Source organism: Danio aesculapii, chromosome 21 (genome assembly GCF_903798145.1).
Source record: "Danio aesculapii chromosome 21, fDanAes4.1, whole genome shotgun sequence".
Classification (NCBI taxonomy): Eukaryota; Metazoa; Chordata; class Actinopteri; order Cypriniformes; family Danionidae; genus Danio; species Danio aesculapii.
The window spans coordinates 21,450,130-21,475,951 of record NC_079455.1 but is presented as its reverse complement, the minus strand read 5'-3'; the positions used below and the strand labels follow the sequence as shown (position 1 = coordinate 21,475,951).

Here is a 25,822-nt window from a genome sequence, read left to right as displayed (position 1 = left end):
GTCAGAAAGGCTCCCAAAGCATGCGCCAGTGACCGAAAGGCGACCTCCGGTGCACAGTAGCAGACTTCGAAATGAGACTCAGATTCAGAGTTCCACATGAGATTATTATTAGCAAATAATATAAATATGAACATTAGGGGAGCAGGTTTCATTGTAAACCTGTGTCGTAACAACACGCTATGTGATGAGATTTGCAGTGATAAACAATTTGCATCAGTCGAAACAACAGAATTTTAAATACAGCCATTTAGAAGCACGGAATATGTATTCATTTATGAGATGGTAAGGGTTATAATCTAATCAAAACATATTAAATCTCTTTATCATTATTAAATTTACATGCTAAGTCACTCATATGTGTTGGTTTGCATTATTTCACAGTCCTAAAGTTCAATTTTTAAAATTGAACTTTAGGACTGTGAAATAATGCAAACCAACACATATGAGTGATTTAGCATGTAAATTTAACAATTTAATTGTTTATTTTATTTTCAAGATCTGAGGTGAACCATCTGCTGCTTCAGTAGTATGGAAATAAATGTCATGTAAAATGGCGTTCAAACTCATGTTGTTAGCATTTAACACTGAATAAAGCATAAGAGGTGTACCTGAGGTTATCATGACATCAAGTTTTCTGTTCAGCTGCTAAAAATAGAAGCCATTTTAAAATGTACATTTGAGGTGTTGGTTAGGACAAAACTCCTTTTGAAATGAAAATATTCCTTTTATCGTTTGCTGTGTATTTAAAAGACGATTTAAACCAGCCTTAAATCAGTGATAGTCAGGATCACTCCTGTTGGTCCTCAATCTGGCAACCTGTGCTTGCATGTGTTTTGATCCAGAAATGCAATACCTAGTTTAACCACTGAGTGTCAAACTTACATACTGCATCCTTAGTTGAATTTATTAATCAAATATTTTTTTAAATCAAAAATTACTTTAGTTGTACATTTATGTATTTATTTACTGAAGATTCATTAAAGTCTTTATCTTTTTATTAGCAAAATCCTGTGACTAATTTGTTTAATTTAATGTTTTTCTTTAAACATTTATTGAATAAATGTAAAATTCTATTTTGTTCAACTATTTATATTCTACGTTTTTTATTTAATTTTTAAAAGACTTCAACTTAAAATGTTAAACAATTCGAATGTTCTACTGGCCATGACTAGAGCCAGACAGAATCATCTCTTTCTGCTTAGAATTTTGTTTAAAAAAAAATCTGATTCCTGCAGAATGACTTTGAGGGTGTAGGAGCTGAAAATAAAACAAATAAAATGAAAAGAATTAAACTTCTTAACTATGTTTACAATGCAAATCCAATTAGATCCACTTGTTTGGCAAACAAAGCTACAATAGCTCTCTCTCAAATAATACATCCACTAAACAGAAACTATTACTTTACAAATTGCATTGTACAAGGAAATAAATAGATTGAATGATGGACTCAAAAACCTACAGAAATCAGCGTATTTCTGTGAGCGCAGATTCCGTGTGGGCCTGGCCATGACTCTTGCGTTCCACATTGTCCGCTTTATGAATGAAGTAAAAAGCATTGAGCGCATTAGGAGTCGAGATCAGCTTCTTCGTTTCTGGTAGCAGAGAATCCTGGCCCCTCGATAGACAGCTAGAACAGATGTACTGCAGAGGCAATTTTTCTCTAATGCGTTTGTTCCCCAACAGTTGTGAAGCTAAGTGATGGAGAACACTTGGAGGGTGGCTGGCACTAAACTGTTTATGGGGAAAAAATACATTCCCGGAGACACTTTTCCAGGGCCCCCATCCCAGTATGGCCCTGCGGGGGAATGAGATCTAACACACCGGCCTGTAACAAGTTTACAGAGCGCCTCTAACCTAATAAAGACTACCTTTGCCTTCGCAGCCCTGGCCTTTAATATTGCGCAGTCCTCCTCTGGCTGTCAGCCTCGCTCACGTTTCCTCTCCGTAACAATTCCTCCATGTTTAGAGGGCTTTCCTTTGGTATCTCACAGCCGGCCCGTAGAAATCGATCACGGCAATACACTTCCTTAACTGCGCTGAGAGTACCGGACTGAACTCAAAGGCAAACACCATTTTCTTCAACATGGGGGTCAACAGTCAGTATGTCGAATTCAAACATTTATCAGGCCTAAAACGTACTTTTGTTTAATTAATTATGCTCTGATCTGAAATGTTTTAGACAAGATTTACTAAATGGGGCAATAGAGAGTAGAATGTAAAAAAAAAACGCCCATGGGGTGGACATTTTGGCCGACAATGTCTAAAATTAAAAACAGAAAAAATGAAATAACACATTCAGAATGATCAATCTACCATGTGTAAAACAAAGTAGTGGAAAAAGAGTTAATATTGTGTATGACTCCCATGAGCTTAGATGCCTGATCTAGAAATGAGAAAGAAAACGTTCCTACAGGCCTCCCATATTTCATCAAGATTCTTTAGATTCATCTTCAATGCCTCCTTCTTCATTTTACCCCAGACATGAACAGAATTGAGCATGTCTGGGGTAAAATAAAGGAGGAGGCATTGAAAATGAATCCAAAGAATCTTGATGAACTATGGTCGGACCAATACTGGAGCACCTTGACCTTCTTTGCTTTCAGGAACTTTAATGTGGAGACTGCAGTATGAGAATAAGTGCCATCCTGCTGAAGAATTAGCTCTCTCCTGTGGTTTGTAATGTAATGGGCAGCACAAATGACTTAATACCTCAGGCTGTGGATGTTGCCATCCACTCTGCAGATCTCTCGCACACCCCCATACTGAATGTAACCCCAAACCATGATTTTTCCTTCACCAAACTTGACTGATTTCTCTGAGAATCTTGGGTCCATGAAGGTCCCAATAGGTCTTCTGCAGTATTTGTGATGATTGGGATGCAGTTCAACAGATGATTCTAAAAATCTACCATTTGCCACCTTTCCAAATGATCAACAAGAAGTCAAGTCATTATTTGTTACACTTACAACAGGGATCAACAACAAGGTCAGGTAGTATATATATAAAGCGCCGGCAACATCAATAGCTCAAAAAGTATCAAATTTATTTACTTAAAAATATGCTCACAGCGTGTAACGTTTCACTATGTATCAATCTTTATACTCTTCTAGATCATATGATCTCATACAGCAATGACAAACATTGTACAAACCAACCAACCATAGTACAAATAAAAGCATAAAACCATAATAGCCATGCATGGTTTGGCTTCAACATGATATTTTTCAAAAACTGTGATTATGACAAACTGTATTCAATACACCAGAAAACCTTGGTTAATACACAACAATACTATTCATTTTATAATAAAACCATGATTTTATAATGGAGCCACCATAATAATAATGGTGCATTATGGTTTAAGGTGTTATCCAAACTCTAACCTTAAATCAATACATTGCTAGCACAATCTTATGGGTAGATTTTTCCAACAAAGCACCGGCCCTCAACTTAAAATGAGTCTGACACCCCTCGAGTAAAGTAAAACCAATGAAAAAGCCAATGAATCTGTCAAACTGACTGTCAAGCATTCATCACCGAATCTCTCAAAAACCTTTTCAACATTATTAACTGGAAATGGACTGGAAAAAAAGTCTTTAAAATTGGCAAATTGCAGGGCCACCTGAATAATGTGTTGTGAGTGCTTGTGCTTATGAAAATAGGAAATCCGATTGCACTTTCTCCAAGGGGATCTTCTGTGCGGTTGTGCAAATGGCAAGCATAAACAGATATTTGTTTTAGCGTAAAACCTAAATCCTCATCCCTCGCCCATGATGTGTATTCAACACAGCTTGCAGAAAACGCACCGCACAGAGATTGATAAACAGCCGGATTTTGTGACAAGCCTCAGACTTGTTTGAGGGACCTAATTGTCCCTTATATCCAACAACATGTTTAGCACTAGGAAAATACTGAGAGCGAACAGCTGGAGGAACAGCAGTCTTTCTAGCAGTGCATGTAACTCAAGAAGATCCAGCTTTGGTCCAGCGAGCTCAACATATGTAGAGAAAAAAAACAAAAAACAATCTATGCTGCTGTCATGGTGGCTCCAAAACCGTGTCTATGCTGTAATAATAGAGCCGTAAATAACTTTCCCTCCATTCTTTAAGCTTGCTCTCTTTGATTCAATTTGCCCCATCAGTGTTTCCTCTCTCTATTCATCGTATTGGTGACGCACACATTTAAAAGTCAGATTCCACTGATAAATTTGGCTGCTGTCAAACACGGCCGTTCAGAAATCTAGTCATCTGTGAATTCAGACATGCAAATGCGGCGTATTAGAGTTGGCAATGTAAAACCGTCCTACTGGGTGTCTGAAGATGAAAGAATGCATTGCAAATGACATGCAGGCACTTGTGTCTAAGCTAAAACTAGAGCATCTGAACCGCTGTGCACATTCACTCTGAACTTTTCTTTTTTTTAATTCTGAATGACATATTGTTTCATCATCACGTATAATCTTTAGAGGAATTAAATAACTTTCTGAGCAAATAGCATGAACTTTGCTATGTACACATGTTTGTTATATATTATATTATATTATATTATATTATATTATATTATATTATATTATATTATATTAAACTATATTATATTATATTATATTATATTATATTATATTATATTATATTATATTATATTATATTATATTATATTATATTATAATTATTTTTATTTTCATTACTATTATTATTATCGTTATTATAAAAATATCATTATTCATATTTTATTGCTTATTTTTTTATTTATCACAAAAATACAGTCGAATTGACGTTCTTGGTTTTTAAACTGATTTTATTAACATTTATTTTTTGTATTTTTAATAATAATAATAATTATTATTATTATTATTATAGTAATAATAATAATGTGATATTTTTATAAAATAATATTGTTATTATTATATTTAGTTTGGAATATTTTATTAAATAATAATAATGTTTTTTTCATTATTATTGTTATTATTGTTATTACTATTATCATAATTCATATTTTATTGCTTATGTTTTATTTATTACAGAAATACAGTTGCATTGATGTTCTTCGTTTTTAAACGGATTTTATTTATAGTTTTTGTATATTTTAATAATAATAATAATAATAATAATAATAATAATAATAATAATAATATTTTATAATATTGTTATAATATAATATAGTTATTATTATATTTAGTTTGTAATATTTTATTAAATAATAATAATGTTTTTGTGATTATATTATTATTATTATTATGATTGTTATTATTATTATTTATTTTATATACAATTACTATTATTATTGTATTTAATTTATAACATTTTATTAAATGATAGTAAGGAAATAATAATAATACTAATAATAATGGTTATTATTATTATTATTATTATTATTATTATTATTATTATCATCATCATAAATCAGATTTTATTGCATTTGTTTGATTTATTACAGAAATTGCCGTTCTTGGTTTTTAAATAGATTTTATTTACATTTCTTTTTGTATATTTTAATAATAATAATCAATTAATAATAATAATAATAATATTGTTGTTATTATTATATTTAATTTGTAATATTTTATTAAATAATAACAATGCTTATTATTTTTTATTATATTATAATTTTGTATTATTATTTTTTATTATTTATTTATTGATTTATTTTATAAAAATGTATTATTATTGTTGTTGTTGTTGTTGTATTTAATTTATAATATTGTATTAAATAATAATAAGGAAATAATAATAAAAATAATGGTTATTATTATTATTATTATCGTTATTATCATTATTATTATTTTTTTATTGCATTTGTTTTATTTATTAATAATAATTAATATTAATAATTATAATAATAATTATTATTTATTTATTTTTAAATAAATGTATTATTATTATTGTTGTTGTTGTATTTAATTTATAATATTTTAATAATAATAATAATGATTATTATTATTATTATTATTGTTATTACATATCATTCACAATTTTAACAATTGTATTTATTTATATTATTATATTGTTATAATAATATGAACAAGAAGAATATATATATATATATATATATATATATATATATATATATATATATATATATATATATATTCTTCTTTTTTTTAATTCTTATAAAAATGTAATAAATCTGTTCATAAACACAGATTCATGACTCTCTGTCTTGTGTAATGGGCTTTTATTACCTGTTTTGCTGGAGGTGCCATACTGTAGATTTGCCTTGTAATTATTGAGAAACATTTTATAAATCTCTCCATAACATGCTCGGGCTGGCAGATTGGATGGCTGCTGTTTTTAAGTGCTTTCATGTCTCATGGCTCAAAGGCTCCGAGTCTCTCCATCCACACCCATTTCCTGCGGTCTGCCAGAGTCATTAACAGGGGCATCTCCTCAGCCTCCCTTCATTAGCCTTTCAGTGGCGTCTATACTGCTGCCAGTGTCACGTTTGCAGGTGCGCCTTATTGTTATTTTATGCTGTTCACTCACCTCTCGCCCATTGATTCTGCTGAGAGAAGGAATGTGCAGAAATGCTCTTCAATTTATGCTGTAGCCCGGCAAATTTGCCACTTCTGCCATTTTTATATGATGTCCTTGTTAAATAATTGGAGGGGATTTCTGTAGATATGATTCTATTGTTTTTAGTGTGGAGATATTTCTTTTCTTAAACTGTTAGAATAAAATGATGTATTTTAAATTGATTGTAGTTTTATGATAATTTTTATATATTACAGACTAAAATTATTAAAACAGATTGGATTTTTTTACTTTTTTTTCAATAATGATAAAAATATTATGATAATATAATGCTTGGATGTTTTTCCCCTTAATTTCATTTTTATATATTTTTTTAGTAATACAATTTTATTTTTCCAGCAACTTTTTTTTCAATGTGATTTATTTATTTATTTATTATTTATTATTAGTATTGTTTACATACAGGGTGATTCAAAAAGAATACCACAACTTTCGGGTTGATGTCACTCGAGTGTCTGGAGGGGGTCATATTGAACATCTATGAACTTGTTTCCTGAAAAAAACTTTAAGTACTCTTCACATTGATTAATTACCCAAGGTTCCATCATGTTTCTTTGAATAAATACAGATTTTCAAAGTTGTGGTATTCTTTTTGAATCACCATGTATAATTGATATCTTTTAATTATGGACTAAAATTATGAAAAATATTTTTATTGTCTATTTGACATTTTTTTGGATCAACAATGAAATCAAATTCTGTGTTGTTCAACCATTCAGTTATAAGATAGTTGTAATGTTTTATGAATTAATTTAATAATATTTTCATCATTCCTATGGAGTCAATACAGGGCCTTATTTACTTGCATCATAAAATAAAGATTTGCAAACAAAAACTAAATCATTGAGTAAAGAAATGGAAAAATAATGCAAATCTCAAAAAATGCAAAGAAAAAAATAAATTTTGCAAACAAAAATGAAGAATAAAAATCAAGCAGTGCAAAAAACTATTTGCAATTTTAATATACAGTTAGGTCCATAAATATTTTGACATCGACACAATTCTAATATTTTTGGCTCTATACACCAACACAATCGATTTGAAATGAAACAAACAAGTTGTGCTTTCATTGCTTTGACTGCTTTAATTTGAGAATATTTACATATTAAAAAAGGTGAACAGTGTAGGAATTACAACAGTTTGCATATGTGCCTCCCACTTGTTAAGGGTCCAAAAGTAATTAGACAATTGGCTTCTAAGCTGTTTCATGGCCAGGTGTGTGTTATTCCCTCATTATCCCAATTACAATAAGCAGATAAAAGTCCCAGAGTTCATTTCAAGTGTGCTATTAACATGTGGAATCTGTTACTGTCAACTCTCAAGATGATTATTTATATATATATATATATATATATATATATATATATATATATATATATATATATATATATATATATATATGTGTATGTATGTATGTATATATGTATATAAGTATATGTATATATTAATATAGATACATTTTGCTTTATAGGAGGCGGGTCTGGGCATGCCGTACACGCTACAATTCCCTTGACTCCGCCCGCTTGTCAAATCAAGGCCAGAAAGTGAAACACTCAGAAATGTGAAGTACAAAGAGAAAACACTATTGTAAACTTGCGGTTGACTGAAAAGAACATCAAAATGAGTGTTGCAATTGACTTGAGGGGTTTTGTAAAGCAAATGCTGCAATTATATATCTAAACTGATTAAAGAGAAAAAAAAAATCAAAGGGGGGGGGGGTGTTGGGGCTAATAATTCTGACTTCTACTGTATATATACAGTATATATACATATATATATATATATTTATTTTTTTTTTTTTTTTTTTTTATTAATAATTTTTAAATATTTTTTTTCAAATGTAATAAACTTTAATTTAGCTTTTTTCAGTCATCTTAGTTTTTCGTTTCACCTGGATAAAATTTGATACGCACCCACAGTTTAAGAACCACAGTCTACAGTGTGTGTGCGTGAACGTGTGTGTGTGTGTTTCTCATTGCATCCCAAAGGAAGCAAAACCTTAAAACTGCTGCGTATAGCCCCAAAATATCACACGCATTACAATATTTGGGTTAAGCTTCCCTCCCCTTCCTCCTGCCAGTTTTGCTACAGCAAGCGAAAATCTCCTTGAACAAACACGCAAAGCTGCCTGATGACAGAAGGAAGGTTTGCTGCTGCTGGGCAAATCAACAGCCCTGAGCACCCATTGCTAATCACACTATTACTCACGTGTGTTTTTCCCTTTTCCTGAATGCCTGTTATCCGTTAGGAGTCCCAGGACATGCCAGAAAAATGCCATGCCGATTAAAGTGCTCATCTTGTCTCTCCTGATACCCTTCCATGCCTCCGCGAGCCACTCATGCGTTGGTCCGCGTCTCATTTGGGAGATGCAGCGTTTTAGGAAGTGGCTCAGCAAAGGGAGAGAGTAAAATATGAGTTCTCATCTTAGCATTAGCTTTAGCGCGTCTGGGGAATCGGCAGTATTTTGCTGTGGCTCGGTTTTAATGAGGCCTCTACACACACACACACATGCTATGCTTCATAATGCGCCATGATAAACACACGCTGGGCTGACATGGCAGGTATACGCTGTGAAAGTCAATAAGTTCTGATATGGCTTTGCCTTTTTAAAAAGACACTCGGAAAAGATGTACAAAATCGGGCTGTTTCTAAACACAGCGAGTTATAGATCCGATCGGCCTGCCAAGTTTTTAATGAGCTATTGACACCGGTGATCTCAAACATCTGTTGGGCATTCACAGTTCACAACGGAGCTCTGGCAACTAAGTTGACACTCTGCTGAGTTGGAGATTTAACTCAACTAAAGGGATAGTTTGGACAGAATTGAACGTTTACTGTTCATTTACTCATCCTCAGGTCACTTGAAGATGAAGATTGAAGAACTCTTATTACTAAAAAGTGTCCCTTGGCACGTCATGATTTTGCCAAGTATGATGCAATCCTGGATTAACATCTATGTTGATCCTGGAACATCATTTTTGTTCAAAAATGTAATCCATATCTATAGACTGATTTCATGCAGCCGCCATTTTAAAAGCAAAATCAAGGTTGCGATGGGAAGAAACCTGGAAGTGTTGCCTGAGTCACACAGGAACGTTGTGTACTTGGCTGTATATCATATCAGCAAAGAGAATGTGACACAAATGTATAATTTCATCGCCTTCTGAGTGACCCGAAGGTCCATTCTGAATGGATAGTGAAAATAAAAAGGGATATTGGACCTCATTTTTAGCTAAGTTAAACTAGTTAGTTAAATTTAAGTTAATGAACTGATTCTTTCACTATATTAAACCTGTCACAATACTGAATTTCAGTACTGAAATGCGTAAAAAGCGTCCATTTCCCGCTAACATTTAAGCGCTGTTGAGCACGTTCCTAAACGCTGCTGATTTGCCTTAGTGTTCACCAGTGCTCAACAGAAATGACTGTGTTTGCCGAGTGCAAACACAGACAAGCATTCCGCTGATCTTCGCAGCTTTAAAATGCTCCAGTGTCTGTGTATTTGTGCTTGCACTCAGTGAAGAGCGGTGAACTGATGACCTTCACAGCCAATCACAGTCATTTCTGTTGAGCACTGGTGAGTACTATGGCAAATCGGAACAAGCTCAGCAGCACTTAAATATTAGCAGGAAATGGACGTTTTTAAAATTTGAGTACCGAGACAACACTATTACAGACAACACGAGGGTGTGCTACAGAGGTCAGTATTGTTTTATCACTCACCGGGCTATATAGGCTGAAGCAGGGAATCTTCCTTACAGTGTTTACCTGGTGCAATGAACTGAAGCCTAGGAGAACACTTGAGCGTATTACTCTTAAAGTGATGTTGTTTGATGCCTAATATGCTTTTAAATGTTTAAATTAAACTTAACTGAATGATATTAAAGTGATGTTTACACCATATCTGCATTTTGAAAGCGTGGCAACAGCTGGAGGTTTGTAGTTACAGCTGATCTTATACTTCCGGGTTTCTTCCCACCCCAGCCTCGCTTTCATGTTTTAAAATGGCGGCCACATGAAATACTGTAAGTGTATTTCCTACCTCTAAACCCAACTATAGCTGTGAATTACTCCCAGAATCAGAGTGGAATAATAGTTGGATAATAATCATTTAGAAGTGCTCAACCCTAACCATAAGCCTAAACTTAAACTATTAACATATCCCTTAATCATGATTGGTTGATTGGAATGCTGTTCCAGGATCAACATAGATGTTAATGCTGGAACATGTCCTACTTGATGAAATCAGGTTGGCACAGTCTCTTGTGAGTCAAAATAACACAAAGGACATTGGGTTGATTTGAGTCATACTTTGGGACATAAATGTGTTTTCTTGGTCCAGAAATCTAATATCAGTGCATTTTGAACATTTCTATTTTGTGAATCTGGACAAAAAATCCAGTGTTATGTTACCAAAAATACATTGTATCGGTCAAAATAATGATTGATTTTTTTCTTTTAATGCCAAAAAACATGAAACTAAGAAGTATATTTTTATGGTCCAGGGTCACATATTAATATATACTGTGCATCGTTAACAATTTTTAAATATTTTTTCATTCATTAATTTTCCTTCGGCTTAGTTTCTGATTTATCAGGGCTTGCCACAGCGGAATGAACCACCAATTATTTCCACATATGTTTTAGGCAGTGGATCCCCTTCCAGCTGCAACAGAGTATTGGGAAACACCCTTACACTCTCACATTCACACACACACTCATGCACTATGGCCAATTTAGTTCATCCAGTTCACCTATGCCGCATGTCTTTGGACTGTGGGGGAAATCAGAGCACCCGGAAGAAACCCACGCCAACATGGGGAGAACAGCCACACTGAGCCACCGAGCCGTCCTGTATTTTTTTGTGATTATATTTTATTTATGTCTTAAAATATGGAAAATTATTTTGTTTTGTTTTTGGAGACATTAATAGATGTAATTTGTTCTAACTGAGATTGTGTATATTAATAAAGTACAATCTCAAAGCTGTTTTATTTTATTGTGTTTTATTTTTTATTTATTTTTAATTTAATTGAATTAATTAGAATTTTATTTATTTTATCATTTTATTTTGTTTTATTTTGTTTGATTTTATTTTATTTATATAAATTTTATTTTTCATTCAACAAGAAGGTTGCTGGTTCGAGCCTCGACTGGGTCAGTTGGCATTTCTGTGTGGAGTTTGAATTTTCTCCCCGTGTTAGCGTGGGTTTCCTCCAGGGGCTCCGGTTTCCCCCACAGTCCAAAAACATGTGGTGCAGGAGAATTGGGTATGTTAAAATTGATTGTAGTGTATGAGTGTGTACGAATGTTTCCCAGTGAGGAGTTGCGACTGGAAGGCCATCCGCTGTATAAGCGGTTCATTCCACTGTGGCAACCCCAGATAAAAAAGGGACTAAGCCAAAAAGAAAATTATGAATTAATTTGAATTATATTTTATTTTATTTTATTTATTTATTTATTTATTTTTTTTTGTTTTATATTTTATTTTTTTTTTATATTTTTTTATTTAATTGAATTAAATTGATTTGAATTTTATTTTGTTTTATTTTATATTTCATTTTTTAAAATTTAATTGAATTTATTTGAATTGAATTTTATTTTATTTCATTTTATTATTTTATTTTATTTTATATTTTATTTATTTTTTTATTAATTTATTTTATTTTATTTTATTTAAATACAAGTGATCATTTACCTACTTTCATTCTATGAATCACCAACACAGCTTCAGCTAAAATTCTTCTTCAATTTTTTATCGAAGGAAAAAAGACTAAAAATAAAACTGTAAAAAAAAATCACAGCACATTTTCCTTCATTCATGAGCTATTCCTATAAGAGTAGTTTTGGTTTCTTCCCATCTTTCTTTATTAAAACATTTATGTATCTGCTAGTTCATACAGCATTAAGCTTCTCAGGCTCAGCACACATTATTTAATGCAAATGCAGTCTATAGTGGATATTGATCAAATGTGCTGCTGCCGCTTGTAAAGTGAGCTCTATAGCTCTTCGTTAGCCTCTATTTTCCATGCTTGACTGGGTTTCCTTGCTCAGCTGTTTCCTGTTCCCTTTTTTGCCACAGCAGATTAAGGATGACCAAGCGTGTCAACATTTTCTCCCCTGTACTTTCAGACACATGCATGATTGTGTTTAAATCCTGCACAGTTTAGCGGGTTCTCTCGTCTTTTTTTTACTCGTATATTATACAGATGCAAATGTTTCGTTTCGCGCAGGCAAACAAGAACACGGTTTTACATTTCTGGAACATTTCAAGGAGAGAATTTGTCACCTATAGCTGAGAGTGCTGTGTGAATCAGTGCAGTTCAAGACAGGTAACAACTAAGCACTGACAACCTGTGATCCATTAGGCTTTTTTATTGGCATGCCAAACATACAAATCTCTGAAAGTGCCTTTTCTGTCAGAAAGTGCAGTAAAGCAGTCACATCCGCTCTTGTCTCTTTAAGAGGTGGACAGAGTGCAGAAAGCTGTACTGCTGCAGTTCTTGATCATCGTAAACAATTGACCCTTATCACAAGCCTGTTATGACCTAGACCATAAAAGATATGATCCGGGATGTCACCCATAGGTTTCTAAAGTGCGTAAATGAAGCTACAAGTGGGCGTGGACAACCGTTGCCATTTTGTTTGAGCGTCAGCAATCCCACCGGGGTGACCAAATAAGGGCAAAGAGGCGGAGCGTCCGTGGAGCTACAAATGCCTGCTAGCGTTTTGCCAAGACGGGCTTTTCTTTGGGAGAAACGCTTAATACTTCATTACCTGAGACTCGTTTGTGTTCTGACCACATGTGCTTGGTTGTACACTATATCAATAAAGTGTTTAGACTTTTAAAAACACCGTTGTAATACATTGAGCCACTAAGCATTGTTCTTATGACGTTTTTCTACAGGAAAACGAGAATTACTTCCAAACACTTCAAATATAGTCTGTGTTAGTAAATGCAAGGCTATTAATGCAACCCAGACATAACACTGTATGAGAATATTTCAGATTATAGCCTACAGCTAATCAGTCTGTCAGATTCTGGAGTGCATTACAGGTCTAAATAAAAATATAAATGATAAATGATCTTAAATAAAACAAATACATTTATAGATCTGAAATGTAAGGATATAATTTCACCCACGTGGAAAATGGAGGCAACTTGAATGGTTTGTAAGCATAATTAAGTGCACAGCATGCCATATTGTCTGACAGTTGTAGGAAATAATTCCAAAAGGCAATTGACTGTGTAAAGCCACTTAAAACAAAATAAAAATACGATGTATATGCCGAGTTCAGCGTCTAATCAGCCGGAATCAGCTGAGGTGACGAGACAGTGTGCTGCACAATCTAGTTGTTACTCAAGTGGCCGCGTCCTTAATTTTGCAGACTTAATATAACTTAATAAAAAAACAACACGGATGAGTTAAAAAAAAGTCACCCCCTCACAGTTGTAATATTAGCTAAATGCACCAAAACCATCTTTTGTACCAGGTTGTAAACATGATTTTATCAGCTGTAAAACTGGCCAATTTACCAAGTTAGAGAACATCTGGAATTCCTGGAGCCAGCCCCCAAAGACGAGTCGATAAATTACAGCTTCAGATACCTCTGTATTGGCTTCACGAGGAAGATGGGGAGGTTGCCGCTTGGTTATGACGCGTTTATTTGTAAAATTTCAGTAAATTTGACTTTATTCTCTCCTATGGCTGCCATCATCAGTCTCGCACAATTTTATTTCCTTTTTCTGAAAGTCTTTATAACAGGGGTCTCAAACTTCCAGCCCATGGGCCATTTATGGCCCCCTCTCCTCCTCTCTCCGGCCCGCAACTGACGTCAAAAATGTAACGAGATTCGGCCCACCAAAACACATGTTTTTGAATCACTATTATTGTTGTTTACATAGCCACTTGTGGTTTTAACCCCCACCTATTGGACATTTAAAGTTCTGCACTATATTATACTGTTAATTAGTTGTGCAGTCGAGAGTAAAGCACATGCATATTATTTCTGGGACTGATTTAAACGTTGAAATAAATGTGCATACAGTAAGTGCTCTATTTTTACTAAAGCTCTACTTTTGTAAATATTCAAGGTTTTTCTTTTATTATTTGAGCAAATAAAATTGTAAAAAATGTATTTGTTGCGGTCTCCCATTTACTGCACTACAATTTTCCCAACTTACACTACTGAGAAACCCAGAAATGTGTATAAATGTCTCGTGTTTTTTTTTTTTTTTTTGCAAAGATTCATTCAGTCAGAATTAGAGTTAGAATTGTTAAAGGGGTGGAGATAATAGCATGTGTTTTCCTCATCCTGCTCATTTTTTAATACAATTATTGTTTGTAGAACTTTATAGATATTGTGACATGCAGCATGTTTATTGTGTAATGCTTCTTAAGAAAGAACGAAAATAAATGATCACAACATTAAAGGTGATATGTTTAAGTGCATAAAATTGATAACAGTCATCACTCTCAGATGCAAAGAGTTCTAAGTACCGTCTGAAATTTTCATTGAAAATTAACATTTTTGTCAGCCTCCTTTTGTTGAGATATTTTACTTTCAAAACTATTATATATTTTACTTTTTTCAAAAGGACTTATTCTTTCCCATAAAAGTAATATTACTGAACATACACACAGGAGACTGATAAAAATACTCATTTTAGAGGAAAATTTCAGACGGCATTTAGACGTTTTTGCATCTAAACTATTTCTCCCATCCAGGCCTTGCTTCACTGGCTCCCTGTGAAACAGAGAATTGATTTTAAAATTTTAACGCATGTTTTTAAAGCTCTACATGGACTTGCCCTGGCCTATATAACTCCTAAATTTGTATTCTCCCCAAAGATCACTCAGGTCCTCTGCTCAGCTCCTCCCAATTGTTCCTAAATCCCACTTGAAAACAATAGAAGACAGAGCTTTTTCAGTCTATGCTCCAAAACTTTGTAACACATTACCTCTAGAAATTAAAGCTTCATCGAAATTAAGTGTTTAAAAAAACAGTCAATACCTGCCTCTTCTCTCTGGCCCATTGATAGAAATTAGTTTTTTGTTTTCTTTTGTTAAGACTCATTGACCATTCAGATTTTTTATAATTAATTTTTATTTATAAAAATTTATAAAACTGTTCTTTCTAATTGTGTATTATTGTTGCCATGTTTGTGAAGCACTTTGGTCAGCATTCGTGTTGTTTTAAGGTGCTATATAAATAAAGTTGACCTTGATCTTGATAATGGTTTTCACAAAAAGCATAAAGCAGTTGTTTTTTGTCTGATCAATCATGTTTGGCTGGAGATTTGAGTAGTTGCTTATGCAATTCTGCAATAAATAGCATGTTCAAATATATTAAAATAGCAAAATGTTATTTTTAAATGACTTGTTTTTATGTTTTTACTTAATTTTAATGAAATAAATGGAGCTTTTGTGTGCATGAAATTGACACAAGCTAGTGCATGTCCCTATTCAAATATTTATATTTGTGAAAGACCTGATCTTGCTATTGAATTTTATTCATGAATTCACAATGTTGTGGTGGTAGGGGTACAAAATGAATGGCATAATCAAATTAATGATTTTCTTTCTTTCTCATTCATTCTTGAATTTGGGCTGTCTTGAATAGTGTGTTTAAAGTCTGAAGGAGACCTGCACTATAATTATTTCAAATGGATTAAATTCCTTTAACAAAAATAAATTGATCAGTGAATAAGTAAAGAACAGCCTAAGACAGTTTAATTGAATATCAAGTCACCCTATTATACAGTGAATGCTCACAAAACAAACTGTATTTCTATATCTCAGAATTTGTTCTACTTTTTAACCCAGGGTAAAGTAATCCTGTGTTATATTACTGCATGTTTTACACTGAATACATTTTTAATGCGCTTCACCTACACATTTGATTGTATTAAAACAATAATTAGTGTTTTTTTTAGTGTCATGTGACATATTTAGCATGATCTTAAAGCCCTGTAAAGTCAAAACATGACATGCCACACAATACACAGCTGCCATTTTCTAAGTGATCCGGTATATCGGTAAAGGAGATGGAGGCCGAGTTCCCGTCTGCCCATCCTGCTTGGATGTTTATCATTAGAGAGTGCAAGCGTTTCTGGGCTCCCACCGAGCTCTTTTGATGGAGCGCAGACAACAAAGTGGGGAGGGGAGACAGCCGACCAATTTCCCCCACCACAGATGTTAACACAGTGGTATCTGTCTGGACGCGCTGGGCAAACAGTGGCGCAGGCCGCGTCACTTTTCACGCCTGTTATCTCGCCCCCCGCCTTCCTCCGCTGCCATGCCTCCTTTCCCATTCCTCATTTCATTAATGTTTGCCTGTTTGTCTCTCCGTGAAAAATCCTGATCACCCCACGCGCTGGACTGGCTAACGCTCCCGCTGGGTTAACTCGCCGACATCAAACACGCTAAGCCCGTCACAGCCGCCGCCGCTGTCCCTGGCTTCTATCAATATTATGGCCAGCACTCCACACTACAAATTGCCAAATCAGAAGCAACATTACTAGATAGTAGGGAGGGAAAACGGCTAATGAAGTGTGAAAGTGCAAAAAAACAAACAAGAGAACGTATGCCAGGACCCCTTCTGTGTGTCATCGCTATGGTCATTTGTTAGCGCGGACATTTTGAAACGCATAACCATCTGCATTTGATGTTTTCCTTCATTTCCAATCACTCCCTCATGTCATCATTTCATTTTGGTTGGCTTTCTTTTGATTGTTGTTAAATGCTGTTTTGTTCACCAAATTAGCTTTAAATGCTCTCTCTCACACACACACAAACAAACAAACAGAGAATATGTCATCACAGAAATCCCCACAGTTACCTTGTATAATGACGCTTTCACCAGAGAGTGATATTTCATTTTGTACAATAGTTACGCTTGATAATTCACCATAGTTTGCAGACTAATTTACCATCTGTGGGGGTAAAGCGACACATATTACACAACACAAATCTGTCTCTCATTGTTGTTGATTTGCTCACGTTTGGTTTCGTTTTTCCTGATTTTTTCCCCGTATGTCATGTTTTTTTTTTGTTGTGTTTTTCCATCTAGATGCCCTTACCACAACCCCTAAACCCACAACCACCACCACCACCATCTCCGCCACAACCTCCCCTCCAGACGTCATACAAGGTATGGTATGACCTCCATCCACCTGCTCAGCCTGAGCGCGTTTGTGTGTGCGTGAGGATGAGAGCGAGAGAGAGACAGATAGACCGCCAGCAGCTAGCCAGGCTTGATAAGATTCTCTCGCTGATTATGAGAGGACCGTGTCCCACATGAGACCGGGCCAGGGCTGGGCCGAGCTCGCGGCGCTGTCGGTGCCACATGTCAGAGCTGGCTCCCTTCACCATTCTCTTAAATTTTAGCCCGGTTCGCTCCTTTAGCGGCCTAATCTTATCAGGATCTGGCGCTGTATCCAGGCCTGTCTGGTGCAGGGATTACAGAACCCCCTTTATGTTTCCTGTGGGCTGACAATGACGGCAGAGTCTTTGTGGCCAAGAGGAACCAGGATCAAGCGTGTACATGTTTGGATTTCTAATTCACCAAGCCAAGCACATTCGACTGCACAGGTATAATGATACAAAAATCAGGTTTGGACTGTATCATTACATCAAATCCCTGCTCGTGCTATTCGTAATTCAGTCCGGTATCCACTAGTGGATTATCACTTTTATTGTTTATCCAAAAAGACTTTCAAGGTGTCTTTTATCAAGGTCGTAAACGCTGAGGTCATTGAGATAGTATTGCACAGATTTTGCGCTCTATTGCACAGTGTTTTGTTTGTTGTTTACAAATAAAGGTTTAAACGCTTTTAGGCTGTTTTAACTGTGATCTTCAATGTCAGAAACACCGAATTGGCCAATCAAATCAAAGAATCGCTAGAGCAATGCTTCAGTTTTAAAGTTAATAGAGTAAGGTAGAATGACATGCAGAGGGAAATATGTATTGACTATTTTGAGGGATGTAAACAAAAACAATGGTGCCAACGTATTTCCTGGTTTACATTTTTAATTTTCATCACTTCTGCGAATCCAAAATGATCCAATAATGTTATGAAAGCTGTTTTAGCATTAGGTTATGATTGAATTGCCTCTTGTTACAGTTATGAAATAGTTTGATAACAATCAGGAAATGTTCATGGGCTAATGACATGACCACATTGAAATGGTCTATAGCGTGATCATGAATTTACAATTGTGTTACTACATCTTGCTAATACATTCTGTTATAATAAATCAATTCATTTATGCTAATACTAATAAATTAACATTATAGCCAATAGAGTAAACATGTTTTAAATATTATTTGCAGAAATGTAAAGTTGTTTACATTTGTAGTTAAATGTACCTGCTGTTGATGGGTACATATAGTCTCTTATCATCTAATCATTACTAATATCTGATCTAATGTAGGTTTGGCTAATCAGATTGGAAAAACCTAAAATTTTAAGCTGTAATGATTAGTTTTGAGTTCATTACAAAGTGCCAGAAATAAAATGTGTTCCCAAACAATCTTTCAGAGGAAAATTCAATTACAAATTGCTATATAAATTGACTTTATAAAAAAAAGTAGCAACAAGCTAATTTTATGCTTTTTGTGAAAAAATAAAAATAAAAACTGAATATGTGTATTGTGCAAGCAACTTGCTTTTTTTTTCTTTTTAAGATGTTTTAATTACTTGTAATGTTTAAGGTGCAGTAGGTGATTATCATTTAAACAGTTGCTGGTTAAAGTAACTGATGTATGTATATATAAGACTAAAAAATGTTTGGCAAATTAAAATTTGTCGGGCCGACAATTCCCATAATTCTGATAAGAAGCCCAAACTGTTTGTCAACAAACATAGATTTGTACATCTGCGCACCCGTTCGCTCAGATCCGCTGTTTGCACGTGCACGCGTGCTGCATTCATGTGCACACGAGAGAGAAAATGACAGTGGGAAAGACAAATGCTCAAATAAAACTTGATAAAATCTTGAATCAATATTGGAGTTATTTTCCATGCTAGAGGAAAGATGACACTATGGCTGAAGTATTTCTCTTAGACAGGTAATGTTATGTTTTAAAACTCTTTTAGTCACACAAAGCTGATGTAGATTGTGTTGTTTAATAAATTGGTTATATGCACTGACGTGTTCTTCAGCCACTGAAATCTTCCGGCGAAAGATTAATGTGACTATTTTCAGTTTCATAAGTTTCATAACCTTTTACAGCATCGATAATGTAGATATTTATTTAGTTTAACAACAAAACATCAGTTAATAGTGCTATTCCGCCTGGCCTGCTTTACTGAGGTGAAGTTGGTTTTATATTCACATCACATTGGTTCAATGACAACATGTGACTTGCACCCTATATAGTTTCCCATGCTACTTTGACTATTCGCTCTGAAATAGCATGTAAGTTTGGCTTAGTAATAAGTGTAATTTCTGAACCCCCCCCCCTTCATAAAGTTTTCAAACTGGCAGATGACATAATCTAGCAGTGGGTTGTCTACTGTCATCTTTAATGAGCGTGTTTAAATGGCAGGGGAAGGACTGCACTGAAAAAAGTGTTGCATGCAAAACTGTTGCAAACAATTTATTTGTGTTGAATTTTAACAAACAAATTAAATTGAGCAATGTTCAACTTAATTTGTGTTTAAATTCAGCCCAAATAAATTGTTTACAACCACTTAACATCAAAAAATTTGAGTAAATCCTAGGAATTATCTTTGAATAATTTTTTTCAGTGTGTGTTTCAAAGAAATAATGCTAATGGCTAGCATTTTGGCAGATCACCTGCTGCACATTTAATGTACATCACTGTTTGAAAGATTGTGAAGATTATCGGAAAATCTTTAGGATTACCAAGGATGTATTTATCTTATTGATTAACATTTTAGATTGAATTCATTCCTGTGATCATTACTCCACCATTCAGTGGCACACGATTAATCCGAAATCATATTAATATACAACAATTATTATTCCAATTATTATCGTAGTAATATGTTTCAGGATTATTTGATGAATAAAAAGTTCAAAAGAACAGAAAAACATTTACCCTAAACTTTTGAAAGATACTGTAACCAGCCTATGGCTAAATGGAAATATGCATTCCGTTTGTTTGTTTGCCACAAGTCACCCTTTAGCAATCATTAAAATAATTGGACATCACCTGCAGAACTCATGCTTCATTTAAAAGCACCTAAATAATTTCACGTTGATTAAAAAAAATACAGATGCATGACTGGAGGGGCAAATCTATATGCATATGGCCAGGTCACGGAGCACGCTTAAAAAACTGGGCTTATGGCCACAGCATAGACGCTACAATTAACTTTTTTGTTCTGCCGGGTTGGTTTGAACCTGCTTATTTTATAATTGAGTAAACTCTGAATGTAGGGCCAGGTCTGTTGCCGAATGATACCAATGCCCCTGCGATACTGACCACCGCAAGCTCATTAGCTACTCTAATCCACTCTACTCAACATAAAAAGCACACAAAAGCTAATACGGCCCCAGATGATGGAAAGCTAAATCAATGTTGCTGCTGGTTTCAATCTCTAAAAGAGACCCTGATGTAATTTGCTGCCTGTAATGATTGTGATATTGAAGCAACCGATTGAGATCGTTTCACTCTCTGTTTTCCTCCTTCCTCAAGGCAATTCTTTATATTACAGTGAAAAGCGTGCAGATTGCTAGAGATGCGGCTCCACGCTTTGTTGTGTACTCGCCAATCCGAGTGGGAGCGGCGGACGGTTCCGCGAGCAATCAAAATCTTGGACTGACTTGTGCGGATGATTTGAGAGAATCTATAAAGGGCTGAGAAATGAATCGGCCATGATTAGGCTACATGATTGTGTTTAATGAAAGAAGCGATGACGCATACTAATGAGACACACCCTCTTTCTTCATTAACGAGGTGAATGAATCTCGTTAACACGGCCGCCTGCTGCACACATTGAAATCCTCTAGAGGTCCAACCCGCAGGCATCGCTGTGGATAAACGCCGCTGATAGGGGAAATATTATTCAATTACAATCATATTGCGTTGTTTGTGCCGAATGATTCCACCTCTGGATACACTATAGCTCTGCTGTATCAGGCCACGTTTTTATCACTCTTTCCTTAAAGCGCATCCTATTATTCTCATGTACTTCTATGGGAAAAGTGGGTCCTAAGCAGCCACACTGCTCCCGCCTTCTGCTGATTTCATTTATCCTTTGGCTGGATGTGTATAGTTCAGGAACACCACATGAATTTATCAGTCCACTGAGGTGGAGGCCACTTAGAAATTTAATACATTTTTGATAAACTGGCTATAAGAGAAATGGAATGGGCTATACTGCACTTTTAAAAAATCTATTAAAGCCCTAACGCAAGGCTAAAGTGCTCCACAGCTTCAGGAGGTGACATTTAGAGATGACTAAATTGCCATTTACACTGAAAAATAAATGGCTAAATGGAGAGGCCTTGCTTGCCACCATACGCAATGGGGACAGATGTCATTAATTTCTATTTGTATTGTTTTTTTGTCTCTCTCTCCCGCTAAACACAGCTCAGAAATGGATGTTTATCGATATTTCTGAGAGCTCTTTTATTTCCCGCAAAGCTTTTGCAAATTTGATCAAAGATGAGAAATTTTTTCCACTGCCTCTTTCTCTGGGGCTGACAACGCAATCTGTCCTCCATCTCCCTCATTTCTTCCATCTCGTCATTTGCTCTATCTCTTTCTGTCCATTTATCTGTCTGTGACTTTGAGCCGCTGTGAAAAGGGAAAGACTGAATGAAGACTCTGAAGGTGTTGTTTAGTCCTCGCATGTCCCCGTTTCCCCAGACTATTGTGTTTATTTTTGTAGCCAAGCCCATTTTTTTATATTACTGCCCAAAATCTGTAATTCAGAGCTGTGGTGAAAGGCTCACAAAGAATAAGAGCTTTCTCTCTCACACACACACAAACACATTTTTTTCCACTCATTTTTTTTATTATCTTTTCCTCTTTTTCTGTTTTAGGCTGTGACTGACACCAGCAACTAAGCATAATCACACTTCTGTCTGTGTTAAACTAGTTTGTGCTACTATAATTATTATAAAACTACAGTTTTACATGTCATAAGAATCCCAGTCCAAAAGCTGTGATATTTCAATCCATAAATATGGCTTATTTCATAATTGCATCTTCATTATGAGTTTAAGTACACGTTGAGACAGAAAGTGTACTGTAAATGTAAAAGTATTTATTTAGGCTTTTGAAAAGTTCAACATTTATATCCATTAAAATAAGTTTTTGGTCACCTAACAGCTTTACAAATAATATGACAATAGGTAATAGGGAAGCTCCAATCGATCGGTCAGAGATCAGTGTCGGTCAATAATCACATTTCATGACTCGATTGGTACTCGCTAATCTGGCCAATCTCATGAACCGATCACAATTGTTTGTTTATGAGTTTACAAGCAGAGGACACACAAGAACTGAAATCTTTTTACATACCAGAACTAAATGTTCTGCGTTTCAACAATATTGCAAGTTCATTAAATCCTGGCTGGAAATATTAGGGAAAAAAAATATACGTGTTGTAATAAGCAGTAGTTTATGGACCTATTTCCTTTTAGTGAAGAAGTAATGGATTTATAGGTGTGCATTTTAACTTCTTATGCATTAAATATGCACTCCAAACTTCATTGAGACATGTTGAATTCTTCTTCCATGATTTGCAATGTTTCCAAATTGCTTTATTAGGGATTTTTCTTGCCAGTTATTAAACCTGTTTTATCTATTTTGTTCTGTAAAGTTGCTTCTGACCATGACATGTGCACACTAAATGGTATCTTAAGCTTAAGTGTCATACTTGGACTGAAAATGTGTTTTATGCATCAGAATCGGTACTTGGTATTGGCCGACCACAAGAAATCAGTAGCATCTCTAACAATTCCAATCATCGAAGACTTCGAAGAGAACACATACACTTAATACACAAATACACTTTACTGAACATGTACACATATACATCACCTACATACTATATAACTGCAGGTTAACTATGTTTACCGTTAAAAGCTATTTGTTACTAGTAGGGCTGTGCAATTAATCGAAATCTAATCGCAATCGCAATTAGAAATGTTGCGATTAGTTAATTGCAAGATGCTGCGATATGAAATATATATGTATTATTTAATTTACTCTGCCCAGAGTAAATGCGTGACTGTCATCTGCGTATGACAGAAAGGGCTATACAAATAAACTTGAATTGAATTTAATTTAATTTAATTGAATTGAATAATACATTTAAATTCAAATGAGTTATTGCAAAAAAGCAACTACTAACTGAATTTTTCAACAAAATTTATTTACTTTAACATTTTCCCTCAACATATACATATAACACATAGTAATATATATGGGGCTAATTTGTTTTTAAGTTTTTAATTCATGTTTTGTCTTGATAAGTGTTGCTAATATGCGATTGTTGTATGGTTGTATTTAAGTTACCGGTGTCAAAGCCAAATTTACTTTCTGTGCCAAGCAGAACGGACAATAAATATTAAGTTTTGGACTGTTATCTTAAATTTTTATTTATTTATTTATTTTTTTAATTAGCTCCAGTTTTTGGCTTTGATACTGACTAATCTATTGTATACACAAATATATTCTTCTAAAGCATCCTAAAGAAAATACTAATTTAAAAGAGAGGTCTGTGAGGGGTCTTTTCATTTGTGCTGAAAACTGTACATTCAAGCCCGTAGATAGTGATGTCACTTTGTAAAGAAACACACCACCTGTGTACAAACAGTATGTACTGTTCTGTAATCCACTGCTGTTGAGTTAGTATGCAAGTATTTGGTTATATCTAAAGACATAACACATCACCATTTTCTGTGTAAATGTGAATTCAATGATGGGCTAATAAATCTGCCAAGATATGCGGATTTCTGCAGGTGCAGATTCCGTGTGGGCCTAGTAACAAGCCACTAATTAATAGTGAGGATTGTTGCTTAAACTAAAGTGTTACCCGAGATTTGGTCCCATTTTAGCAAACACCACTAATGACAATATAAAAGCTTTTCAAAATTAGTAACAAAACTAGTATTGAATATTGTCTTTCCCTGTATATAAAATTAAAAAGCAAAAGCAATATTCTGATTAAATGGACACTACAAAAGGCACAGCTAAAACAATGTTCACTTCATTAATGACATGCTTGGCCTTTCTAATAAAGCACTGCTGAATACATTATTATTGTTATTATTTTCTTTCTTGTAATTGATTAAAGACCATAAATGATTTCGGCACTCAATTCATTTTAGCAACTAACAAAAAAAAAAACTAAGGGAGGTGAGAGAGAGGAGAAAAAAGTGCTTTTGTCAAGGCTTAAATTGCATAAACACCATCTGGTAAACTGATTTTGGAATTGAACAAATGAATTGCCCAGCAAAAGCACTTGCGCATAAGATAGAAGTCCATTTCTCTCCCTGTCTGATTCCCGCAGCAGAATACATGCCAGACAAAGAGAGATGGCTCGCTGGCAGAGAAAAGGCTAATTCACTAAAGGTCAATTGCATTACCACAGGGAAAACAACCACTGCAGTGCTTTGATACACAACCAAGGGAGACCATCCCCTAGAATTTATTGCACTTAGCATCATGCAAACACAGAAATGCTCCCAATAAGTCTTTTTTATGTAGAGGTATATTGTTATGGGAGCTATGATTACATTCTATGATGGCTAACCAGAGATAGGCTTGCAGAATATTCATCCAGCCAAGCCAGAACCTGCCTGGCATAACAGGCTGCTTAAACACAAACATATAAATAATACACACTTAATGAAAAAATAAACTTTAAGCACTGGCTCAGTATTGCCCCAGTCTGTCACATATTCAAACAGACGCTTAATGTTTTTAGATGCAGATTGCACCTAGTCACATTCCGTCTTCATTTGGTTAAATGCGGTGCATAATGCAAGTATACAGACTGCTCATTGCACAGAGGATCATGAGATGTCATTGGACAGCAATTTCCAAAAAAAAAACCCTCATATCATAGTCTGATATTTGCGAATATGAGGATATTATTTTTAATAATTAACCTTACCTTCAATCTCTCATATCTTTACATTTATAGTAATTCACAGTGAGTACATTTAAATGGACACTAATAATCATTTTAATCCGATTAAGACAATACTCTGATTAGGAGTTTACCATGTAAACAGCCATTTTTGATTAATTTAATCTGATTAAGATCATAATCACACTAAACAGAAATCGAATTAAGACATGTA

General features: G+C 34.5%; 1 protein-coding gene across 4 annotated transcripts in view; it reads left to right on the top strand.

Moving 5' to 3' along the window:
* Positions 1 to 25,822, top strand: part of cadm1a (cell adhesion molecule 1a) — a 508,053-nt gene that overhangs the window by 432,481 nt on the left and 49,750 nt on the right. For 3 of the 4 annotated variants that reach the window (XM_056446059.1, XM_056446060.1, XM_056446058.1), the window contains one exon: positions 17,601 to 17,681. The exons of the other annotated variant lie outside the window; for it this stretch is intronic. In XM_056446059.1, coding sequence (XP_056302034.1) covers positions 17,601 to 17,681 — 81 coding nt within the window. The remainder of the gene's footprint in view (positions 1 to 17,600; positions 17,682 to 25,822) is intronic. 4 annotated transcript variants of the gene reach the window in all.